General features: G+C 31.3%; 1 protein-coding gene and 1 long non-coding RNA gene across 2 annotated transcripts in view; one reads left to right on the top strand and one right to left on the bottom strand.

The window, feature by feature from the left end:
- Window positions 1-18,442, bottom strand: part of LOC139504215 (uncharacterized) — a 33,318-nt gene extending 14,876 nt beyond the window's left edge. The window contains exons 1-4 of the mRNA XM_071294282.1: window positions 18,419-18,442; window positions 16,785-16,809; window positions 15,777-16,034; window positions 1,379-1,762 (exon numbers count right to left, since the gene is read on the bottom strand). Of these exons, the coding sequence (XP_071150383.1) occupies window positions 1,379-1,762; window positions 15,777-16,034; window positions 16,785-16,809; window positions 18,419-18,442 (691 nt within the window). The remainder of the gene's footprint in view (window positions 1-1,378; window positions 1,763-15,776; window positions 16,035-16,784; window positions 16,810-18,418) is intronic.
- Window positions 18,443-18,994: 552 nt separating this feature from the next.
- LOC139502602 (uncharacterized) lies at window positions 18,995-21,638 on the top strand. The gene is made up of 3 exons (XR_011658890.1): window positions 18,995-19,519; window positions 20,264-20,332; window positions 21,096-21,638. It is a non-coding gene; the product is annotated as an uncharacterized lncRNA (long non-coding RNA).
- Window positions 21,639-24,735: the final 3,097 nt, after the last annotated feature.

The raw sequence follows: 24,735 nt of genomic DNA, 5'->3' as shown, positions 1-24,735 counted from the left end.
TTGTCATAATTTGGGGGGAGGGGATATTCTTATTTCCTTTATAAGACTGCATAATGTTAAATACTTTGTCATACATCAAGAATGAATACAGTTTAACATACTTTGAAGACTATTTTCGTTTGGCGCGATACGTGCAATATCATCAGAATATAGCAAAATTGCAGCGTTCATATCAACAATATATATACAAGCATTAAGGTCATTTAGCCCCCTCCTTGTTGAAGAATTCTTAGAGTGTCATGACGGCATTTAAGAGAGCAATACTAGTTTGAGTATACATAATTTTATTAACTTCCTGGTGGAAAGAAAAAAACATTACTAACACAGTCATCCACCCTATATATGTCAGATTCAATTACAGAAGTTGAAAGTTTAAGGGACACACTTTGCATTTCCTATCATGATTTTCTTGATAGAAGGTTGCTGCTCACAAGGAAGCTATTAAACCAAGAGTTCTAAATGGTGAAGTTGAAATCATCCCTTCGTAAATTTTACGGACGCCATCACGAGTTGGTTGACCGTTATGGAATAACAGTTTCACAAATGATATCGGATATGTTCCTTACGTCGTAACTACAATCCCCTTCCCTTTCATGAATGTGACCTACCGAATTAGACTATTTACCGGATTTGTAATCACATAAGCAACACGACGGGTGCCACATGTGGAGCTGCTTACCCTTCCGGAGCACCTGAGATCACCCCTAGTTTTTGGTGGGGTTTGTGTTGTTTATTCTTTAGTTTTCTATGTTGTGTCATGTTTTTCTGTTTGTCATTTTCATTTTTAGCCATGGCGTTGTCAGTTTGTTTTAGATTTATGAGTTTGACTGTCCCTTGGTATCTTTCGTCCCTCTTTGGATATACAACAAATTTAAAGATCTTTATATAATCTTTATATCGGTATAATATTCCAGTTCATATGTAATAGATTAATCAAAGGAATTAGTGGGTACTGGACCGGTATCCTTTAACTGGGATCCGATTCCTACTATTGTTAGTACATGTTACATAAGTAGATACATGGTCAAATGATTGATAGTTTATTTTTCGTTTTAATTTTGTTCTGAGGACGGCGTATTTGGATCAATCAATCATAAATGATTTCAAATTAAAAATATTGCGGGATCATATTTTTGTGTTTGTTCGAATAAAAGGTCTTTCGACGGAACTATTGATATGATTGTAATATGAGTTTTTTAGTCATTGATGGTAACATTTGCTAATAAACACATTTAATCGATATAGATGACTAGATGTGTTTCTAAACTTTGGAAATTGTTTGTATAATTGACATATATATATGTTAATGTTTTGTTATTTTAACTGAGAACATTCTATAATGAATCAAAACAATAGACTTTATTTGTCAAATCCATACCTGTATGAGCATATTCTTTATATTCTTTTGCAGGGAGACATAAGTCAGGTTTTTGCATTGGATTTTCATCCAATCTGTCTGGTGAAGGAGGAATTTCTTTACGTTCTATTTCGTCTGCGGATTCCACAAAATGCTCCTGTGATGACTCATTTGCTGCCTTGAGTGTGATTTGTTTTTCTTCTATAATTCTTTTATCATTAAAGGCTTGCTGGGTATCAGTTATGTGACTACTGCTTATAATTTCAGTGTTAGGGGTCGGATATGAAGGACTATTATGAATACTTGTATCTTGATATGTTGTCTTCCTTTTTTCTTTGAGGTTTATCGATGTGCTTTTGTCTGTTCGTAAAGATCTGCTGATAGCGACTTCTGATAATGTGAAATCTAGAAAACATAAACAAAGCATTACGTTATAACGCAAACATCTTGATTTCAATTTTCATTAAGTTTTATATGTAAATGTCTGTCTGTCACTACATTTCGGTTGTGATTTAGTTAAAAAAAGAACAATACATACAAGGCAAAATCATTATGATAAATATGCAGAATAATAAGGGAATACTTGAAGTGTAATATACATGAATTAAGAATTGTTCGAGTATCAGAAAAATGTATAATTTAACAAGAATATATTTATGGAAGTATCATATTTCAATTTAAAGGCCAAAATAAAAAAAAATAATTACGTAGATGAGAGCAAAAATAATGACTTTCAATTGTGAAACTGTCAAGTCGACAAGACAAAATGATCTTTCTGCTGGAAAATGAATTATTAAAAAGAGACATTTTTTTTCCATTTTGATGTAAAAAATCGTTTTTGTTTAAATTTCGAGTATGATAAAGATTCTATGATATAAAAATATCTAGTGAGTTAACTTTGTGATGCCTCGGTAGCAATTTGAATGGAGAGAACTGAATTTTAAATACCAAACACCTTAATTCTATACATTTATTGCCAAAGGGTAGCTTTGTTTGGATCTAACCAACCTTATACAATGTTCAAACGAGAGGTAACTTTGGAAGTATATATTTTCTTTTCGGTATAGCTTCAATATTCTCAATTTTCTTCTTTATACAAAGATATACACATATTATCATTTTAATCATTTTTAAGCCCTTTATAGTTCTTTCCGTGTTGGCCAAGGCTCCGTGTTGAAGACCGTAATTTGACCTTAAATGGTTTACTTTTACAACAACTTGTGGCTAGTAAAGACAAATGTCTCATTAGCACTCACACTATCAATGATATGTTCTAAATATTCAAACATATTACTTTGCAATGAGTACATTTTAATATATGCAGCCTCCTCCATTAATAACTGCTGCTTCCTTTGAATCTTTAATTAAATAATAATTATTTAAAAACTGGTCATTATCGTGATATACGGATTGCCCAAAGGAAAGTGGTATTGAGAGAGAGCTGATAAATATGCCGTAGGCGAGGTCATTATTCCTGTCGCAGTCAATACCACGGCCCTACATGCAGTTCATGTATCACGATGATGATCAGTTATTCTATATACTATCAAGGTGATTTCATTGAGGAACCATGTTTTTATAAATTCTCATACATTGAAATTGTTTAAAACAAACTTTTATTGCACTTTTTCTAAAGGAAAGAGTGAAGAGAAATCATTGTGATAACTATAAGTTATTGCCATTCATTTAAATGCAATTTTTTCAGTATATGAAAACAAAATAAAATTTTCTATAATTTTATAACTAACGAAAACATATGGTCAAATAAAGATTAACAATTCAGCATTTTCAATATAAAATTGAAATCAGGAAAATGTTTTATTAAGGTAAATCATAAGTATAGACTTTTTAGACAGAATTTTGCAAAAATGAAGATTTTACTATGTTTTTTAAAAACTATAATAAAAAGTATGGGTCTCCTTGCTATTTTCGAGCTATGAGACGTAAAAAATTGCTTAAATTTGGTTAGATTGTTCATGAAAAAACACATTTGTGTGCATAAAAAAAATATCTATGAGATAGAATTTTTAAATTAATTGAGAGAAGATATGTTTTATTGTATGTTTAAATAAAAAGAAAAAATGGTGTCACCGAACTTGTTTTCTTGCTACAAGTAAAAATGAAAAAAATCCCTATTAGTCCAGTATATTTTTTTACTTAAAGAGTTATCTTCCCTTAAATGGCTCATTTGGAAAAATGATTCTAAAAACAAAAACAAAAATATTTTGGATAATACAATAAATCACTAAGTTTTCTTTATATAACTAAACTATTAAATTGCAAATATGTCTCCAAATTTGAAGATTTGGACAAATAACTAGACCGATTTCGTACTATGATTGTACAATCCAAGATGGCGGTATACCACGAATCTACCTTAAAGAGATATCTCTCTAAACAGAAAAAATCACGCCCCTAGGGTCATTAACATGTAAAAGTATGTTTTAACCACGCCCTATTGGTCATTAACATTTAAAAGTCTGTTAACGACCGATTTTCTGGTTCGTTTTTTGTTCTGTTAAAGACAGATATAAATTATTTCTTAAGAATACAGAATATCAGGTGGCCCTTTGTTATCCAATTAGAGTAGTTAAATTTTAACCGATAAGAAACTAATAAGAAATAAAATAGAGCAAATGTTTGCGTTGTATCGAAAATGTTTGTGTTATAACGCAAAAAGTTTGCATTATTTCGAAAATGTTTGCATTATAGCGCAAAAGGTTTGTATTATTTCGAAAATGTTTCCATCATAGCGCCAGAGGTTTGCATTATTTCGAAAATGTTTCCATTATAGCGCAAAATGTTTGTATTATTTCGAAAATGTGTGCATTATAGCGCAAAAGGTTTGCATTATTTCGACAATTTTTCCATTATAGCGCAAAAGGTTTGCATTATTTAGGAAATGTTTGCATTATAGCGCAAAAGGTTTGCATTATTTCGAAAATGTTTCCATTATAGCGCAAACGGTTTGCATTATTTCGAAAAGGTTAGCATTATAGCGCAAAAGGTTTGCATTATTTCGAAAATGTTTGCATTATTTCGAAAATGTTTGCATTATAGAGCAAAAGGTTTGCGTTATTTTGCAAAGGTTTGCGTTTTAACGCTTATTAACGTTTCATCTGTACCAAATGGAGCACTGTTTAAAAACAAGTTTGTGAATTTAATTTTTTTTTGAAGTTTAGAATACTTATTAACTTATTAACTTTTTAATTTCACACTTCATGTAATCGTTTTATAGATATCGTTTTGTGCAAAGGACACATCTTTTTTCTTTGAGTTCATTTGCAGCAATTGTCTTTCACAATATAAAAAAAAACAAGATCAATCGTATATATGTTAGGAAAGTGACATACAACTTTGTGGTCCAAGTACAGAGTTCTCGTCCTTTGATTTCCGTTGTCCACGAAAAAAGTCCCTAGTGTGTTACTTGCCAATTTTTCTTATACCCCTTCCAAATCTATTTCTTTAAATTATATGTCTCAAATAGCAAGTAGGGTGATGGAACCACACTGTAAAAACGTTTGGGTCATAAATTTGAAAGTCAAGAAGTGATTTGGTTTAGTTTAAGAATGTTAAAAATTAGCATTTCGGCATGTGTTAAAAGATTCCAAGACCCCTTAACATAACATTGTCCATATTTTGAGTTAGAGGTGATGAAGTTTTCTATCATTTTGATATAATTTGTACCCAAGTAGTACAACAGACTGTTAAAATATTATTCAGAAAGGGCCGATGGGATTTTTTGTAATTTTCATTCATTGTCGTTGAAATGCACTAAGAAATAAATGTGGTCTTGGAACTATATAGAAACTGTACTTTAGCAACTTCGAATTCCCTGAATGATTTACTTCAATTTGTCAAATAACATAAAACTAAAGGATTTAGAAAAAACATATGTAATAGAAATTCTGCAAAAATGACAATTTTGCAATTATATGGTTAAATTGAGCATTTCTTCGTTTTTTCAATTTTGATTCTTAAGTGGCATTCTGACTTTCTGTCTGACAGGTTTTCATGGATCAATATTTGTGTTTATACGCTTTAATTAGACATCAAAGGTACCAGGATTATAATTTAATACGCCAGACGCGCATTTCGTCTACATAAGACTTAAAATAGTTATAAAGTCAAACAAGTTCAAAGTTGAGGAGTATTGACCACCCAAAATTCTGAAATGTTGTGCCAAATACGGATCCATTTATTTTATTAATATGTGAACTCTCTCAATCTACAGAAAAGAAAATTTACTCAGACAATATGTGCAAAATGTGTTGTACAAATGACCCTTATCTAACGCTCTGTTTGGATCAAGTTAAATTTGAGGAGCTTGGTACATAAAAGTTGAAGTCCATAATAAAGACCTCACTGAATTTGTATAAACATTTCTTTACAATGTCTTTTGTACCTGTTTCATTTCAAATAAAAAAAAAATTTTCTTCTGAGGGATGGCAAGTCGTTCAACTATGAGCCTGTTGAGACTAAAATTGCATGCAAGTTCTTCATTAAAAAATGAAAGATCTTTGTATGAGACCATACAGCTGTCTTCCAAAATGTTGAATAAAAGAGTCTTTTTGTGATCAGATTTATTGTATTATGTCACCTGAGTGTAGAAATGATGAAAAACACACAAAGTTCTATTTCCTACAGCTTCAGTATCCATTCTTTAATGTAAATATGTGCTACGGCTTAAATTGACCCTAAATTACTTTCATTCTTACTTGGCCTAAGACCTTTTTAAACTAATATGATATGGTTTTTGTAATTTGTCTTTCCATTTAAAGTACATTAAATACATATGTAAGAGGGTTATTTATAACCTTAAAACTTCACAAATTTATAATTGCTTGAAAATATAACATCGTCATGAAATTTTACAATTTAACGCAAATTCTAACACGCAATGTTGAATATAAAATTTATCATACTGTCTATAATATATAACCTATTGCCATGAAACTTTGTAAGCACATCGAGTTTTATTAAGATTGGTCTATATACAATGTATTCTATCCTTTTATGTCCGATTACACAGTTATTGTCCTTTGATTCTCGTTGTCCACGAATAAAGTCCCTAGTATGGACCGTGTGTTACTTGCCAATTTTTGTTATACCCCTTCCAAATTTATTTCTTCATGTTTTATGCCTAAAATCGATAGTAGGGGAATGAAATTACACTGTCAAAAAGTTTTGATCATGCTTTTGAAAGTCAACTTGTGATTTGGTCCAGTTCAAAAGAGTTACAAAAGAGAGACGAAAGATAAAAAATTAGCATTTCGGAAAGTGTAAAAAGATTTCAACATAAAATTGTCATAACATAACCCCTTAACAAAAAATTGTCCATATCTTTATTTAGAGCTGATAAAGTTTTCTATAATTTTGATATAATTTGTTCCAAAAGTAGTACAACACACTGTTAAAATATTATTTAGAAAGCACAGGTGGCATTTTTTTTTATTTTCTTTTTTTTTTTGTCTAAGAGAAATGCACTACGAAATAACTTTGGCCTCGGTCTTATATAGTCAATTCGGCAGGATACATGTCTTAAGTATACATACTGAAGTCGTCATTATTGAGAGTCAATATATCATCTAAATATCTAAAAGTGGTATTAAAGTTTTGAATCAGATGTGTTTCGAAGGGTCTCTGTTGATTTTAGTCACAATACAGAAACTGGTCCGCAATAAGTGGTGCCCAATAAGTTCTCATGGGAATTCCGATTATCTGACGATATATGGAATCTTCATAGCGAACACAACTAATATCTAGTAAAAATTAAAGTGCAGTTATTGTTCAAAAGCAGGTCCAATTGACATGGATTTTTTTTTGTCGTTCCTAAAAAAATGACCTAAAAGTGTTTGTACATATATGCGCATTCCGAATAACTGTTTAAATGCCCATTTTATCATATGTTTCTTTATAAGATTAAGAGGTAAAGTGGTTTATCGGGTAGAAAAATTAAATCTTTGAACAGATCAAAATTACCAATATAAGCATGCAATTTCTCAAATACTTCCAACGAACTGTTGACACTTGAAAAGTGATTAATTCCACTATCTTGAAAGGCCTTATTCAAACAACTTTTTACCGATTTTTTTTTTTACTTTACCAAGTATACTAGCAAGAAAATACATATTTTAGTAGATGAACAATGGCCTGAGACGAAAATAATATATATTTGTAAGGAGTTTTGTACAGATTCTTTGAAAATACCGGCAATATTTACAAAATTAGAACCTTAATTTACATAATTAATTTTAATCTATTTTTTTTGTGACCTTCAGGGCGATCAATTTTGGGAAACATTTAAGAATAACAGTATGCAATTATAATTTGGACGATTTTATGCTTAATAAAATTGAGAATGGAAATGGTGAATGTGTCAAAGAGACACCAACACGACTGTTATATGGAATTGTGTTGAATTCCCCCAAAGTTTGATGTGAATAATGCCTACTTTTTTTCTTAAAATCGAAATTAGGTCCAAAATATATGTATTGTTATAATGAAATTTTCTTTACTTTGCTCAAATTATGCAACAATTTGTGAATAGTAAATTTACAAAAATTAACACATAAATGACAAAGGTTTTGACTATTGCTTGTGATAACCTTAGTCATATAATATAAGACATCGAATTTTCGTATCATTATCATTTCTCAACAAATTTTTATTGGAGAACTAAGAACAACAATTGATGAATAAACATCTCAAATAGAAATAAATGTCTTATCTTATCATATGATGAAGATCAATTCTATTTTAAACACCTTTACAGCTGCCCCCCCCCTCATTTCAAATTGTGAAGCGGGTCAAGTACGAGACGTTCCACATATCTTTCCGAACGTTAGTCATTTATATTTATTTCAGAATACCCATTGGATAATGAATTTTGTATTGAGTTTAAGATGATAACGAATGATGAAATGATTTCCGTGAATAAAAAAAGAAGCCTATCATCAAAAATTTCTTTACGCTTAGGAGGCGACCATATAGTATTTCTAAGAAAGGAAAAGATGATTAAATAATGAATATTCTATCCTCATAATAAATGGAATTACAATAATATTTTGTCCCAAGAGTGGTTGAAAATAACGTTACTGCTTCGTGAAAATATTGGACAAAGCTGCAAAATTTAAAATTCTGGTATTGATTGTATAGATGAATATGGCACTTAGTTTTTACGATTTAATTGTTTTACATGTTTTCTGTGAACCATGACTGTGTGTTTTTTCTACGGAAGGCAATATGGTCTAAAACTGCTTACATTAATTTCTTTCGAATAATGTTTGTTAGAGCTAATTTCCTATTTTTTGAAGAGCAAAACTTGGCTTGCTTGCTTTGTATAAACGTTAACACAAGCTTTGCAATCATGATTGATATTTTGTAATTTAAATGTTATACAAATCATGATGTGAATATTGCATGTATATAACATGAAATAAAAACAACAATATAATACTGCCAAATTATGCACTTCACCCAAAAAATATATGTAATGCCTCCCGTGTTTTAAAGAAGCCGGTCCCCTTATCGTTCTTTTCTGTTTATTATAACCAAAGGACTAGTGTACAATTTCCTACAAACTTAGTTCCCCGTTTCTCTTGCTGTCGTATTGAAACAATAATAATTAAAAAAACGGGAAGCATGACATTGCACTGGAACATTACAAGCTACAGATCGTCACAAAATCAAAACAAAGAAGGTTTAAAGGTAGCAGAAACAATCAACGATTCATAAACATATTATCTTCCTTAAATTAAGTGACTTTTAATAAGAAAGCCTGAACACAGTTGAAATGATTTAAAAGATACCAATCTTTTTTAAATCAGATTGAATCAGATTTTTCTCTTTTCTTAATCCAAGTTAACTTCTCCAGAAGTTAAGATCAAGTCAACAATTTTGTCAGCTGTGAGAGCTAGATACATTCCCTTTCAAGAGTTCACATATTGATGGTGAGCGAACAAATCCTCATTCATCAAAAGTTTTCTTGTCCAAGTTGTTAAACATAAGCAGAAATTAATGTATAGTTGTGAGAGGGGTCGAGGTTATAAGTGTCTTTCAAAATACGATTTCATACCTAGGGGGTGAACGAGCCAATTTTTATTCACAAGAAAGTTTTCTTGTTGAAATTGTTGAACATTAACAAAAAAAAAATATTTCCAGCTGTATGAGCGGGCGAGGTGATAAATGTCTTTCAAAATACGAGTTTATACAACTGGGGTGGGCGAGCCAATCATTATCAACCAAAAGGTCCCTTGTCCAATTTGTTTAGCATCAGCAGAAATGAATTGCAAATTGTTTGAGCGGGCGAGGCGATAGATGTTTTTTGATATACGAGTTCATACAACGGAGATAAGCGAGCAATACTTATTCATCGAACGTATTCATGTCCTAATTTTAAACATCAGCATATTAAATAAATTGCTAGTCGTGAAAGCGGGCGAGGCGATCAACGTCTTTCAAAATACGAGTTCATACAACGGGTTGAGCGAGCCAATCCTTATTCACCCCCGTATTGTTTAAATGTAATAGAGAATATTTCATATTATACAGAAAACTAAAAAAAAAAAAACATTTACAGACTATCTTTTAAATTTTTCTCAGCCAGACTATTGAAAAAATTGAAAACAACACGTTTAATAATTTCTTGCGTCCGAAGCGTTTTTCTGGATGTACCTTCATCAGGAACGCTCAAAGCCAAACATTTCAAAATCTGAAGATGTATAAGTACCGAAAGCGTAGAAGAGTTATATGTAAAAAAAAACATATAATAAATAGCCAAATTCATCTAAAGCCAACTTTGCCTGAGGGAGTTGAAACCTTAGTTTCTTGATAATTTCAAAATTTATAAACGGACAATTTTAGTAAAGTTTGTAAACATGGTAAAATCATGTCCGAAGTACTGACTACTGAGCTGATGATACCCTCGGGGACTGATAGTCCACCAGCGAAGGTGTCGACCCAGTGATGTAAAAAATTGAAAACAACACGTTTTATAATTTTAAAAAATGCAAAAAAAAATAAAAAATAACACGTTTAAAAATTGAAAAAAACCACGTTTGATATCATGGAAGTGTTGTACATGGATGTATTCTATATGAAATGTTGTGTTGCTTGGATACATAAGGACGTGGCTCTTCTTAAGAATAAATTCATAATAAGCATATAGATTAGCGGCAAGAAGGACAATGAAAACTTCTTTATTACAGTTTGCAGATGATATGCATTGACGAACTAAAGACTATAGTTTTTATACTTTGAACGACAACATTATTTTGAATCACTACCTGTGTGATATTAACATTACATTCTGATCAAATGTATGTCAAACGCGCGATTCCACGTCAGAATTAATGTTGATATATTTATGCCTTTTTGTGCTTCTTTGTTTCATATTTTTTTGTTTTGTTGTGATTAAGATGATAACAAAATGTTGACTGTTGTAACCCTAATTCTGACATTCTTACCTATTATGTCTTTTTGTATTGTTCACGCATCGTTGTCAATATAATGGAATTTGATGAGACTGCCTTATAAGTGAGAGGTTTGGCCAGGTTATTCCGTCATTTTCTACATGAGAAAATGCCTGTACCAAGTCAGGACTATGACAGTTATTATCCATTCGTTTGATGTGTTTGAGCTTTTCATTTTGCCATTGGATTAGAGACTTTCCGTTTTGGATTTCTTCGGAGTTCAGTTTATTTTTTATTTTACTTTTTTCAATCTTAGTACAAGTCTCAAGACATGAAGATGCGTTAAGAACGACGTCATTAATTTGATTATGCATTTTTTTTATCAAATGCAAAGAATCATTAGGTCCCGGAAAGTTCGTGTTTAGATTAACTAGTTTGTCGGTTAAATCTTGAATTTTGTCTTGTAAAATGATTGGAAAGTGAATGAGATGACACAAGTTTGGTATTTTTCATTTGTTATATCTACACATACTTTATAGATATGGAACGAATCGAAAGGAGGGCGAGTTTTGGGTTAATTTTGTCACCTAGAATAAAGCCTCCATCAGGAAAGTCTCAATGTACGCTAGGTATAAATGACCAGAATTGCTATTAGATTATTTTTGGGAATTAGTTACAGAAATATAAAGGTGCACTCGATCAATCGTTAAAGAGTTATGTGTATTCTTGTTGAAAGTATAAGTGCTACATCAGTAACAAAAATTATAGTTATATAATTTAAAGGTACATTTTTTTAAAAACCATTCCTTAAGTAAAAAGAAAAAAAATGAGAAAAAAAAAACGAAGAAAATTTATACAGGATCCACGAAAACAAAAAAGAGCAAATAATTATATATACAAAAATATGTACGATTATAAAACATACACAAAGAGAACAACAACTGCCATGAAAACAAAACAAACAAAAAAACTATCAGACACCTAAATACATCACAGAACAGCTTTTTAAAGTGTTAACTGTTTTTTGGTTGTTTTTTTTTCAAACATTTATTTCAATGTTTCCCTTTACATGCTTTATAGGTTATCTTATAGATTTTTTCATTTTAGCTAGAGCATATATCAGTTATAAAAGTTTTAAGTAAAGGAGTGATCATTTGGATTTTAAAGTGAGAGTGACTAAGGGATGACATCAAAAGTTCAATGAAGGATAAAAAAAACTTAATTCACAAAAGTTTTTTTCACTGACCCCCTCACCCCCTTTTAACTTAATTGTGGAAAAATTGATTGAATCTATGATTATATGTAAAAATCAATGTCGGATAACCAAATCTTGCAGCAGTTCAACCACCCCCAAACTATTTGAATTTAGTTTTTTTTTTTTTATCTAACATTGATCTTTTGATGTCGTCCCTAAGTTACCCCGGATCTGAGAATTTTATTTTTTTTCAAAACTAAAAACTAGAGGCGCTCACAATTAGATTAGGTTTACCTCATATTTTCAAAAAACCTCCTTTTATCTGATCTTTGATAAGATTTAAAAAGATTCCTATTACCTTTCATTCCAAAGTTCGATATTTACCCTTTTTCCTATATATATGTACTAAAAAATTCGAAATGATGTTGTCTGCCGTATTTGGCACAACTTTTTGGAATTTGGGGTCCTCTTCAACTTTGTACTTGTTTGACTTTATAAATATTTTGATTTGAGCGTCACTGATGAGTCTTATGTAGACGAAACGCGCGTCTGGCGTACTTAATTATAATCTTGGTACTTTTGATAACTATTATCTCTTGTTCGATTGTTGTCCTGGGTCTAAATATTTTATATTCTTCGCCTTAATTCATTGATCAATAAGATTTTCAACTGTTTTGATTAAACCGTAATTATATATCATATAACATATTTATCAAGTCAATTTCATGTCTACCACTAAAAATAGTTTTACAAAATCCAAAATGTATAAAAGACATATCAAAGGAAAGAAGATCAAAGCCGATATTTCAAAAATATTGGAAAAAGGAAGGCTCCTCCCTCTTTTCTCTTTACGGCAAGTTACGTCAAGTTATGTCAATTTTCGTTCGTTCGTAAGATGTTGAGAAACCTCTATTTCGAGTTTTTCACGGATTCCAACATGGTGTACGCCTAAACGTCTTACAAGAAAAGAGCAATTAAGCGTCGCGCTGATATCTTGTGGAAATTAAACACAAATGGACACAAAAGATACTTGCACCGTCGTTCTATGGAAAATAATAAAATATATAAATTTTGAATTCGACTTTTTGCATTTGCGTCGATCTGTATTTTTTTTTTACTTGCGTAGATTTTGTCTTTCATTTGCGCCGATTGCGTACAGGTTAAATATAGGTGAAAGTTGTTTTATGCCCAATTTATGGGCATTATGTTTTCTGGTCTGTGCGTCTTTTCCTCCGTTCGCGCGTCCGTCCGTTTTTTCTTCTGTCCCGCTTCAGGTTAAAGTTTTTGGTTAAAGTTTTTTGTCAAGAAAGTTTTTGATGAAGTTGAAGTCCTATCAACTTGAAACTTAGTACACATCAGATTGCAAAATCAGAGTTTTGACCACAAACTCACGGTCCATTGAACATAGAAAGTGATAGTGCGATTTGGGAATCTGTGTACTATGGACACATTTTTGTTTTTTTTATCATATGAACCTCTTTTGTAAGCCAGTTGTACATATGTTATGAATGAATTTAAAGCATCCCAATAAGATCACTAAAAATGTAAAACAATGAATTATTATCTGTTCTTGACGAGTATGTATATACTACACATCTGTTATATACTTGTTGTACTTGCAAACGACGAAGTCCATGTTTTTTTTTCTCGTATCAAAACGAAGTTCTCGAACAATATGACAAAAATTATCATAAAACAGAAGGGAACACTGTTAATATCCATATATTACCAGTATACATTCTAGGTTTACCACATGTACATGTATTTAATGGTAAATCAAATATAGTATTGGGCTTGTAATGAAAATATTATAGGCGCTATTGAAGGATTTTGTAAATTTGCGCAAATCTCGTACGACTGTTTAACTTTACATTAGTAAATTCGAATGTCTTACGCTTATAATTTGAACTTATCTCGTAAAATAATATCCGATCATGAAATGAAGTTAAAAATTTATCTATACTGCCAAAATCTTATAGTAAAAATAAAATTAGGTTCATTGTCGTTTGTTATTTGTTTCATTCTAAATTGTTTTAAGGAGAAATGATAAAGATTTCGCCTGATCTTACTGAAGCTTACAGCTAATTTCCTAATGCATGTAGAGCAACTCTTTGGTTAGCTTTAATTTGGGTTTCAAACGTCCAATTAGCGATTTGTTTTCAAATAGTGTGCCAGCAAGGAAAGCTTGTACTTTGCCGTCAGATTCAATGTTCTTACGAAAGACAACTCTTTTCTTCAAAACGAACGTGAAAAAAACATGAAAATTACTCATAACTCTTTTGAAAGGTCGGTGACATTCACATTTTTTTGCTTTATTTTGAAGAGTACACGTGGCACTTTCCTTCCTAATTTTTGTTTCGAAGAAATCGCTTGTAGATATTTTTTAACACTGGACAAGTTTTTCAGTCGGTGACCACCAAATTTTTCATCATGATTTGCATCTGATCATCATTTGTAGATTTAATGTTTTGTCATTTAGTCTGCATATCTCTGGTCTGAACACTTTGCCAGTAATTCTTAAAGTCTTTCTACAGGAGCTGTTGTGTCAGGTATCATTAGATCATAGTTCATTAGATGTGTTAATAGAAGAGGGAATTGGTTCCTTTTAACTTGCCAATACACAAAGGGTTATTTTGACATCTCAGAAATTGAGTTATTTCATTAAAAATAATATAAATTTAAAAAAAAAAATAATAATTTAAACATTTTCTCCATTGTTTTTTTGCAAATAACAAAATGTATGCTTGTCACAATATTGAAAATATTTTTAGTACCAACAATGAAAAATGTCCAAGTATTAGCAATATTTTGTACGTGACATAGCGGCATTGTCACTGTTTTTTTTTACACATTTTAATCTGATCAATTGCCGATTGTTTTTACAGCTGATAATTTTTATTTCAATGATCCTTTTGTGTAAACTTATTTGGCAAACTGATTGTGTGCAGTAATTTAAAATTATAAATGAGCTGTCTAAGAAAGATTATTCCACAATGTTTACACATTCTTTTGACCATACATACATGTATTGTTGATATGTATATACGTGTATAGTGGATTAACCTAGGGTTTTTGTTTCAACAAGGTTATTAACTACTATTCTAACTATATTAAGATAAAGATCTTTCTTTTAAAAAAACTGAATAAAACAAATACATGATTCTATCACTATTTGTTTTAAATTATAAGGGTATTCAGCAAAAATTTCCTGATGTCAAATGAATAATATTAAAACTAAATATTAATCTTTCTTATCATTGACACCATTGACACCATAAAAGTACATGTAATTGAAATGTTATGCAAAAGTAATTTAGTATAACCGGCTTTTTTTCATTGTAAATAATTGAATTACCATTACATGTAATTAAAAAATTGTCCAACTAAACATTACATTCAAGTACATACAAAATTGTAATGCATTACACTTAATTAACATTATATTTTTTAAAGATGTTTTTAGCTGTTAACAATGTATTTCAGAATAACTTTTAAATATTTGTTATCAATATCAGAATCTGTAAAAAAAAATATTAATATCTAAAAACGAACTTCACAAATTTGTTACCAGTGACAAACTGTTACAGGAATTGAACGCGTCTTAATTGATATTTGTTATGATATTGAACAACATTATTGACAAAATAACTATTCGATACGTTACGTTAAAATTTTAAATATAAATGAAAATATAAATATAACTGCACTTGCGTTCATAATGATGTTCTACCATTGACTGTAGTTATTTAATGATGACATTTGTTAACATGTAATTGACATTATAAACCAAAATACACATACAAATCCTTACCTTGTTTACCATGCAACCATTCTTCGTTTTCACGATCGATAAAAGACAATCCATTATATAACTGTATTCCATCGGTCGATATTCGAGTTTTAGTCGGACCTTCACCAACTAAATATCTTGCAATAGTAGTTTTACCAGTTCCTTGTTCTCCTGCTAACATAACCCGAGCTTCATAGTGCTCGTATCCTTCTTCCTCCAATAAACTAGTAAATACTTTAGCTGATTTTTTATCAAGTTGTTTTATTTCTATTGGTAAACCTATGAAATTTTAATTCTATTAAAGCAATAGGTTAGGGTAAGAAATAAAATATATGTCATACAGATTTGTATTACTAGTAGTGGATAATATAAAAAAAAATTAAGATAACCTTAACATACACTCCTCTCTTTTAACAAATATAAAGATGTCTGCATTTTCAATATCAAATAAATCATCATATAGTGGTTGTCAAAGGTACCAGGATTAAAATTTAATACGCCAGACGCGCGTTTCGTCTATATAAGACTCATCAGTGACGCTCAGATAAAAAGAGTTATAAAGCCAAACAAGTACAAGTTCAAAGAGCATTTAGGACTCAAAATTCCAAAATGTTGTGCCAAATACGACTAAGGTAATCTATTCCTGGGATAAGAAAATATTATACAGTTTTTCGAAAAATTCAAAGTTTTGTAACAAGAAATATATAACAATTACCATATAATTGATAGTCATGTCAACACCGAAGGGGTGACTACTCGGCTGACGATACCCTCGGGGACAAAACGTCCACCAGCATATAAAAGCATCGCTTATCGTCAACTTATAGTTTTTTTGGGGAAATAGTGCCATCGCCCCAAAGTAAAGAAACTTCATTTAAATCAAATTTATTTTTCATCAAGGATAATCATCCAACGGTTAAAACAAATATTTAATTGCGCAAAAAATCTTATTAAATTCTCATGTTAAGTTATTGTCAATCAACAATGAAAACAATTAAAAAACTATCAGCATTTCTGATGACAACTTACCGAGCTGCCAATATTCCTCAAACTCCTAGTAAAACAAAAGTGTCATTTTGTTACAGTTATTCAAAAAATGTGGTACAAAATAAGGATAAAACATATGAACAATAAAACTACTATCAACATTATAAACAAATGTAGTCATTGTAACAATACTCCAATTTATAAGACGCGTCCGGTTCTGCATGCTTAATTAAGCTATTGTTTATTTACAAACCGTTTTAATGGAATGTATACATAATGCTTTGTTTTGTTATTAAATATGTAGTTCAACGTACTGTGTTTATATATAAATTACTCGAAACCAAACTTGATACATGGTGTCAGATTGCCAGAAGACAAAACAATGGCAATTTTAGAAAAAATTTAAAGATTCCATCATTTGCAAAAAAGGGAAGTAACCAAGAAAGCAAAACACTGTCCCTAAAACATAGAAATAAGCAACAAATTGAAGTCCCTTAAAAAAAATCTGGGAACAATGGATAAGCTACAGGCACCCGAGAAAATTAATGTTGAAGCTTGAAATCTCGCTTATGCGTGGACAAGATGGAAAGAAGAAGTAAAGTGGAGCGGCGAATGTTGAAAAAGTCGCATAGTTAACGGGATTAAATTACCTAAATTCCTCATAGAATTTTATTGTCTTAAATTATCTATCGATTATTCAGCTTCACGCGAATGTTTTTTCTTAAATATCAAATCTGGTACAAATGACGTTAAAAACAGCCTCAACTGACGTTAACAAACTTACAACGAATACCCTACTGCTGATTCGGTAGACAAATTTCATAACTTACCCCTTCTAAAAATAATTTGTGAACGAAATCGGCAAAGTTACTCTTGAACTACGTAAACTATAAAAGTATTTTAAAAGAAGTTCTATATGTGGAGTAGTATGCATCTGAAAATAGTTGAAAATAACGCGGAAAAATCATCGTTTTTGACATGTCATTATTTGCACATGCAATATAGATGCAACATGAAAGCCGCCGTATTACACTTCAATTGATCCGATTGACTTTTTGAAGTTCATGTATAAGAAGATAAGTATTTGGCTAAATATCTGCTTTTTGTCATGAATTCAAGAGCGGAAAAGAGTAGGTTCAGTAAGACCCCTTTTTGGCCCCACAATATAGCAGTTTTAGAAAATTGTGAAAATGTAATCTTTAAACTATATTTTGGAAAGTAAAATGCTTCTGCTACATAAACATGAGCTGTTTTTGACAATACAATGCACAAATATCGCGTTATAGCATCATTAAGTCATGCTAATATACTGAAATCTTCCAAAATTTAAGCATCTTTTCGTCTAAAATGAAAGTGGCCGCATTCGTGTTCATTCATAATATCGAAATGTAAGTTGTATTTGATGATAATACAAAACATATATAAAGGTTGAGGATAAACACGGATGCGGCCACTTTCATTTTTGAAAACAAACCATGTGAAAAGTGACGTTTTTTTGGCATATTTGATAGATTTTACATATTTAAGCTTGAATAAGAGCATTTTTATGACTATATCAGTTAAAATCTTTCACATAAACTAATCGAATCAATTAAAATAGACACTTTAGTGTTTAAAGAGTGTCCAAAAACTTTCGTTAGATGAAACTCAAATTTGAGGCCAAAATCGGCTCTTACCGGACCTACTCCTTTGTCACACATTAACCGAAGCTGGTGTGGTTTCTAGTTATATGCCCTTATTAAGCCATTTAGCAAAGATCATTTGTAGTCCACCAAAAACTAGGGGTGATCTCAAGTGCTCCAGAAGGGTAAAAATCCTGTGCAACATGTCGCACACGTCGTGTTGCTTATGTTATTATAAATTCGGTAAATAGTCCTCCTGATGCGGGAATGTCTCGCTACATTGAAGACCTGTTAGTGACCTTCTGCTGTTGTTTTTACTATGGTCGGGTTGTTGTCTCTTTGACACATTCCCCATTTCCATTCTCAATTTTAATTCGAAAGGTCACATTCGTGAAGAGGGTAGGATATTGTAGTTACAACATAGGGAACATATGCGATATCATCTGTGAAACGGTAATTCCAAAACGGTCAACCAACTCGTGATTGCGTCCGTAAAATTTACGAAGGGATGATTTCAACTTCACCATTTGAAACTCTTGGTTTAAAAGCTTCATTGTGAGCAGCAATCCTCTATTAAGGATATCCTGATAGAAAATACAAGCCCGAGAATGTCGTATCAATTGGCAGATGGGTCAGGATCCCTAATAGACCTTGAGATGAGGAACTCAGATGACGTAATTAAAAAAAATATTAGTCCGCCATACAATTATGGATGCTGTGATTTTAAAAATGGACATAAATGAACAATAAGAACTGTTTTATAGAGCTGGTGTGATGAGAAAAGAAAGATGTAGATTTGACCTGAAATAAATTATTAGAAAGGACAATTGTTTTATTGAATTTTATGATCAGAATTTTGGGATTATTTCATGAGGAGAGTGACATTTTTCACCATCTTCCGGGGTCCATCAATTTGCGAAAAAAGTAATCTCACTTGCCACCCCGAAAATTTAACCAGACATGTATAAATGTATCAGCTTCGATATGAGCCATCATACATGTTCAAGTAAACGATATGGACTGGGCAACGGAGGAAAACGTTACCATTACCGCCTATGGAGAATTAATTGTAAATGTATACCCAATTTAGAAGCTTAATTCAGTTTTCAGGCTGATTTATGGATGATTTCACCTTGTTCACCACCGAAAATGATGGTTAGTAGTTTTTTTATTTATACCTAGTTATTATAAATGGTTTAAGATAAATATTATTGATAAAGATCAGCAAAAACTCAATGAAACTTTGCTTTTAAAATGCATTACTGGCACGGGGCTGAACACTTTTTTTAGGCACAATCATAACTTTGTTTACTTCCGAGAGATCCGAAAGGAATTTGTTTACTATATTGAAAAGGCAAGAAACAACTTTTAAATATTATTAAATTGTAAGTAAACATGACACAATATAGTCTTTGTTATGTTATTATCACTTCGGTCTACAGGAATACCTGATAATCAAGGGAGATAACACACTTCATACGAGTAAAGTGAGATACATCCTCGCATGTGCTTTTATCCAATGATTTGACCCCTGGTCAGTAGATATCATATGCAAAAAAACAGAAAAAACATGTACATGTTTTAAGAAAATCATGAACTAATATTTTTAATGCACTTGAGCAAAACAATAGATATTGTCATTTCTCAGTGAAAAAGGGGGAGGGTCAAACCTTTTTGAAAACAATATTTCTGCACCTATTCAACTATTAAGCTAGTTAGCTACTACCCATTGCTTCTAAAATAAAAGGTTTAAATGAAGGTGACTAAGCCACAAGGGAGAAGCATTTGTCTTTCTTTGTGATTAAACTTTCAAGAATTAGATTTTTCTCTCTGAATAGTAACTTCTGTATTTAAATCAAATGATAACACAGCCTGAGTAATTTTTTTGTCTTATTTCAGTTCCAGACATATCATTACTTTTTAACCTGAGATGGCAAACTAGAGGTTTTAAAAAGTCCTGAATAACTGGTAAGCATTTTGCTTTATTAGGCAAGCTCTAAATTGTTTATTTATGGTATTTATGCAATTGAAATTACAGTCGGTATGTTAAAAATATGCAAATATGAAAACTGTTGCTATGGCCTTGGTATTAAATGAAAAGGCTTAGTTACAGATCGTTTCGACTCAATATTTCGAGTTAAATCTTGCGGCAACTGTTTCTCACGTAACACTGCAAACTATATTTAGCTCTATTTTGATCTGTCGTTATTTAATGACGCCATAATACATGTGATGTCACAATGTTTCCTTTAAAACCTCATGTGGATTTCTCACTAATAAAAGGCTTTCACTGAAATACATGTTAAAAACATTTTTTCTCAAATAGAATTATGTGAAAGGACAAGTTTTGAAAATTTGCACTATATTGCACTCTAATTATATGATAAGGATGACTTTCCAAGTAGTTAAGAGTGCTTTCCACAGTTTTAAATACCAGATTTCCACTAGTAAGAATAATTATTTTGGTGTTGGTTTTTTTTATAAAATCTTCATTTTTGCATAATTTCTCTGTCAAAATGCACTTTAAGGCACAAGAAAATTGTATAGAATGCTTTAACAGGGTCTGTGTATTGTAATTAAAGGTTATAATCAGAAGTTTTGTCCTTGTTTTGACTAGTGAAGGTATTCTGGAAGAAATTAATTATACAAACACATTGTATTCAAAATAAATGAATATAGCGACGAAAGTGTCATTGCCGTATAGTGCTAAAACAACTTTATTTTTTTTCAGAAATGGACAAAAATACACAGATTTATTCAGAATGTTATACCGATGAAGATCACATAAAAATATTTGGAAAAATCAGAAGTATGAATTTCAATATGGGTCAGGATCCCTAATAGACCTTGAGATGAGGAACTCAGATGACGTAATTAAAAAAAATATTAGTCCGCCATACAATTATGGATGCTGTGATTTTAAAAATGGACATAAATGAACAATAAGAACTGTTTTATAGAGCTGGTGTGATGAGAAAAGAAAGATGTAGATTTGACCTGAAATAAATTATTAGAAAGGACAATTTTTTTATTGAATTTTATGATCAGAATTTTGGGATTATTTCATGAGGAGAGTGACATTTTTCACCATCTTCCGGGGTCCATCAATTTGCGAAAAAAGTAATCTCACTTGCCACCCCGAAAATTTAACCAGACATGTATAAATGTATCAGCTTCGATATGAGCCATCATACATGTTCAAGTAAACGATATGGACTGGGCAACGGAGGAAAACGTTACCATTACCGCCTATGGAGAATTAATTGTAAATGTATACCCAGATATATACTCCGTATGCAGGTGCTGCTGAAATGTTGCTACATAGAAATGGAAAGTTCATAATAGGGAGGCTGAAATCATCTCTTTTATCATAAATTGGAAAATGTCTCAAACTGGATTTTTTTGTCGATACACTATGGACGATATTGACAGCATTTTTTTCCAATTTCTAACTAATTACGAAGACAATTGACCTCATCAATTTGAGCAATTGTGTGAGGAAAATAACCACAAACGTTAAATGATATGATATGCGCACCATAAGCAGAAAAAAAAGGTATAGAAGTCAAATGAGGCATTCGCAAACAAAGGGTACTTTTTTAAAAGTGTTATTTGTTTGGTTACGTACAGAATTTTAATAGTTATAAAGTATCACCAAAAGGTATGCTTATAATTTTCGTCGTTGGAAACCATACATCACATCAAGGATTTGGAAAGTGACAAATTCTTGATCACGCTATTTCTGCATTATGATATTCAATTAACAATTTTATTACATCACCCCTTTGATGTTAACATTTATTAGAGGCTGTTGTTTTAGTTATTATATTTTGATACCTTTATCCTACTTGACGAGGTATAAGGTTAGAAGGCACATGTAGTGTGAATAAGTCACATATTATGTTATTAATTTTTAAAGCAATACATTTTTAAGAAAAAAATGTTTTATGATGAAATAATTAATATTGTTACACTACACTTCTAAAGTATGCAAATCCATCCATACCCTTATAAACTAAATCTAACTTCAAATTTATAGAATTTCACAAAGCAATTTGGCATATTTCCACCACTCTCTTCCAAATATCATTCAGAAACCAATTTTTTATTACTACTAGCAAAATGCTTCAGTCAAGGAAAATATTCACAAGAAATAATGTCCTTTTAAGAACATTACTTCAAATATAACTTTTCCTTCTCAAGAAGAAGTCAATACAAGAAATGCATCTGTTATAATTTTTTTTTTATTTCTGCATGTTTTTTAACGCAATACACAAAGATCTATGTACAGGTTGTCAATTTGTTGTCACACTGGTTAGGGTATTTTTTTGTGGTGCAAAAGGAATTGTATGGTCGTACTAAAGGTCATTTTCCCCACTTATCTTTTTCACTTTACACTTGAAATAAAAAAAAAAAGCATCAAGAACTTTTGAAATAAATCCTATCGAAATATCATCAAAGGACAAAATAGAAATAGCACAGTTTCTAAATGAAAAATAAACGATGATTAAAATTGATGAGACATTTCCACTTACATCCGCCATTTTGAAAAATCCCCCAAAATCACCTTTTTTAAATCAACAAGGGGACTATTTTAAGTGGATTATTTCGACAGATATATGTTTTAATATTGTGAAACGATTTACAAAGTATAACTTTTATATACGGAACTTGTGAATTTGAAGTAAAAGAAGATGTGGGATCGCTACATTTTAACATTGAGTCAACGGGGGAATATCGACAAAAACAGGACTTTTACGAATCTCTAGGGACGTAATTTAATCAAAAACTAAACTGTCAGAACCAACATTTTTAGATAGAATTATGTTCGAATACAGAGGATTGATTTGCAAAAGTTAAGAAACGTGTCAAGTTGAATAGAAAATTCAACTTTTTGAAGCACATATACAATTTAAATGGGACAAAATATGGTGGTTCGTCAACAAAGTCACGTTATGTCTTACTGAGTTGGACATGGTACCAATTACTTTATAACATTTTATTAGACAAACACCATGTTTGACATTAACTCTTCATTCTCCAATGCATCGGTTTACGGTTTCTTGTATTTAGAACGGTCTTTCCTTGTTTTCGACAATTATGCGACTTTAAGAAACCAACATAATTTTTATACTTTTTTTACACAATTGTCAATATTAAAAAAAAAAGTAATTTACAAAAAAAAAAATGTTTTGATTTGTTTAGAAATGAAATACAAAAAAAACTCAAACGCCTGGAAATGAGATAAGTCTCGAGTAGAACAACAGCAAGCTGCAGTAACTCGACTCAAATCCCCACTGTTGAATCTGTCGCTGATTTGAATAATGAAAACGCATCCGGAGATGAGAACGTTGGTGCAATTGAGTCCCTAGAAGAGAGCCAACCATCAACTTCCTCACAGAGTGATCGTCCGTTAATGTCATCATTGCTCAATCTTCTTCTTTTTTCAGTACAACTGATTATCGTGATAGAGCTGCTGCGGTGATAACATCTGATGATGATGATCTACCACCGCCTCGGAAAAAGAACTAAAACTGATCAAAAACGTCAAGGGGAAAATGCCATGCACCATGGATGTTGTCCGGAAAAACAGTTGGCTAATGACCGATTCATAAGGAAGCAAGTATAAAAAATGTAAAGGCTTTTGGCATTAACTCAGAATCTGATTCTGATTCCAATTAAAATAAACAAAATATTCTAGTTTATAATTCGTTTGTTTTTGTAAATATATCTCTATGTTATAAAAAGCCTTAAAATATAATACAGACGTTCAAATTCATGATATATAATTTGAGTCTTTTCTCTGAACTACAAATGTACAAAAACTTTTTGGGGTGTTTTAGTGGTTGGGACTCCCCTTTTGTCAATTAAAAACAATCTTATTATTAAATTTCATGGTGTCCCTGGTATAAAAATTCCCCTTATTAAATGGGCTGAATCCGCGCTTGGATAACATTGATAATTGTAACGTGTAAATCAATAATTATAATTTTGTGCTAATTAGATAGTTCCTTATCTAAATGTCTCAACTTTCAATTGTCGATAATAGTTATCTATTTAACATGTCCATTAAACTCCATAAAGTGGTAAATGTGTTACTGTAACAATGATATATTCCAATCTCACTTGTGCCCTAGGCAACACAAACATCCAGGATGTACACAAAGAGCTTATGAAGTAATATTGCGTAATAACTATGTCTTATCAATTCCCCATGTTGCGTGACACCTGACGCTTACAATTTCAAACGAGACCTGAAATCACCAATATCGCACACCTGCGACTATGTTGAATTCATGGCATAGTACACGAGTCCCTAAATCTGGATTCCTGAATATAGTGGGCGGACAGAAATGTAGTTTGAGGTTGTT

This window comes from Mytilus edulis, chromosome 14, assembly GCF_963676685.1.
Source record: "Mytilus edulis chromosome 14, xbMytEdul2.2, whole genome shotgun sequence".
Taxonomy (NCBI): Eukaryota; Metazoa; Mollusca; class Bivalvia; order Mytilida; family Mytilidae; genus Mytilus; species Mytilus edulis.
This window is presented reverse-complemented; position numbering and strand designations above follow the sequence as displayed.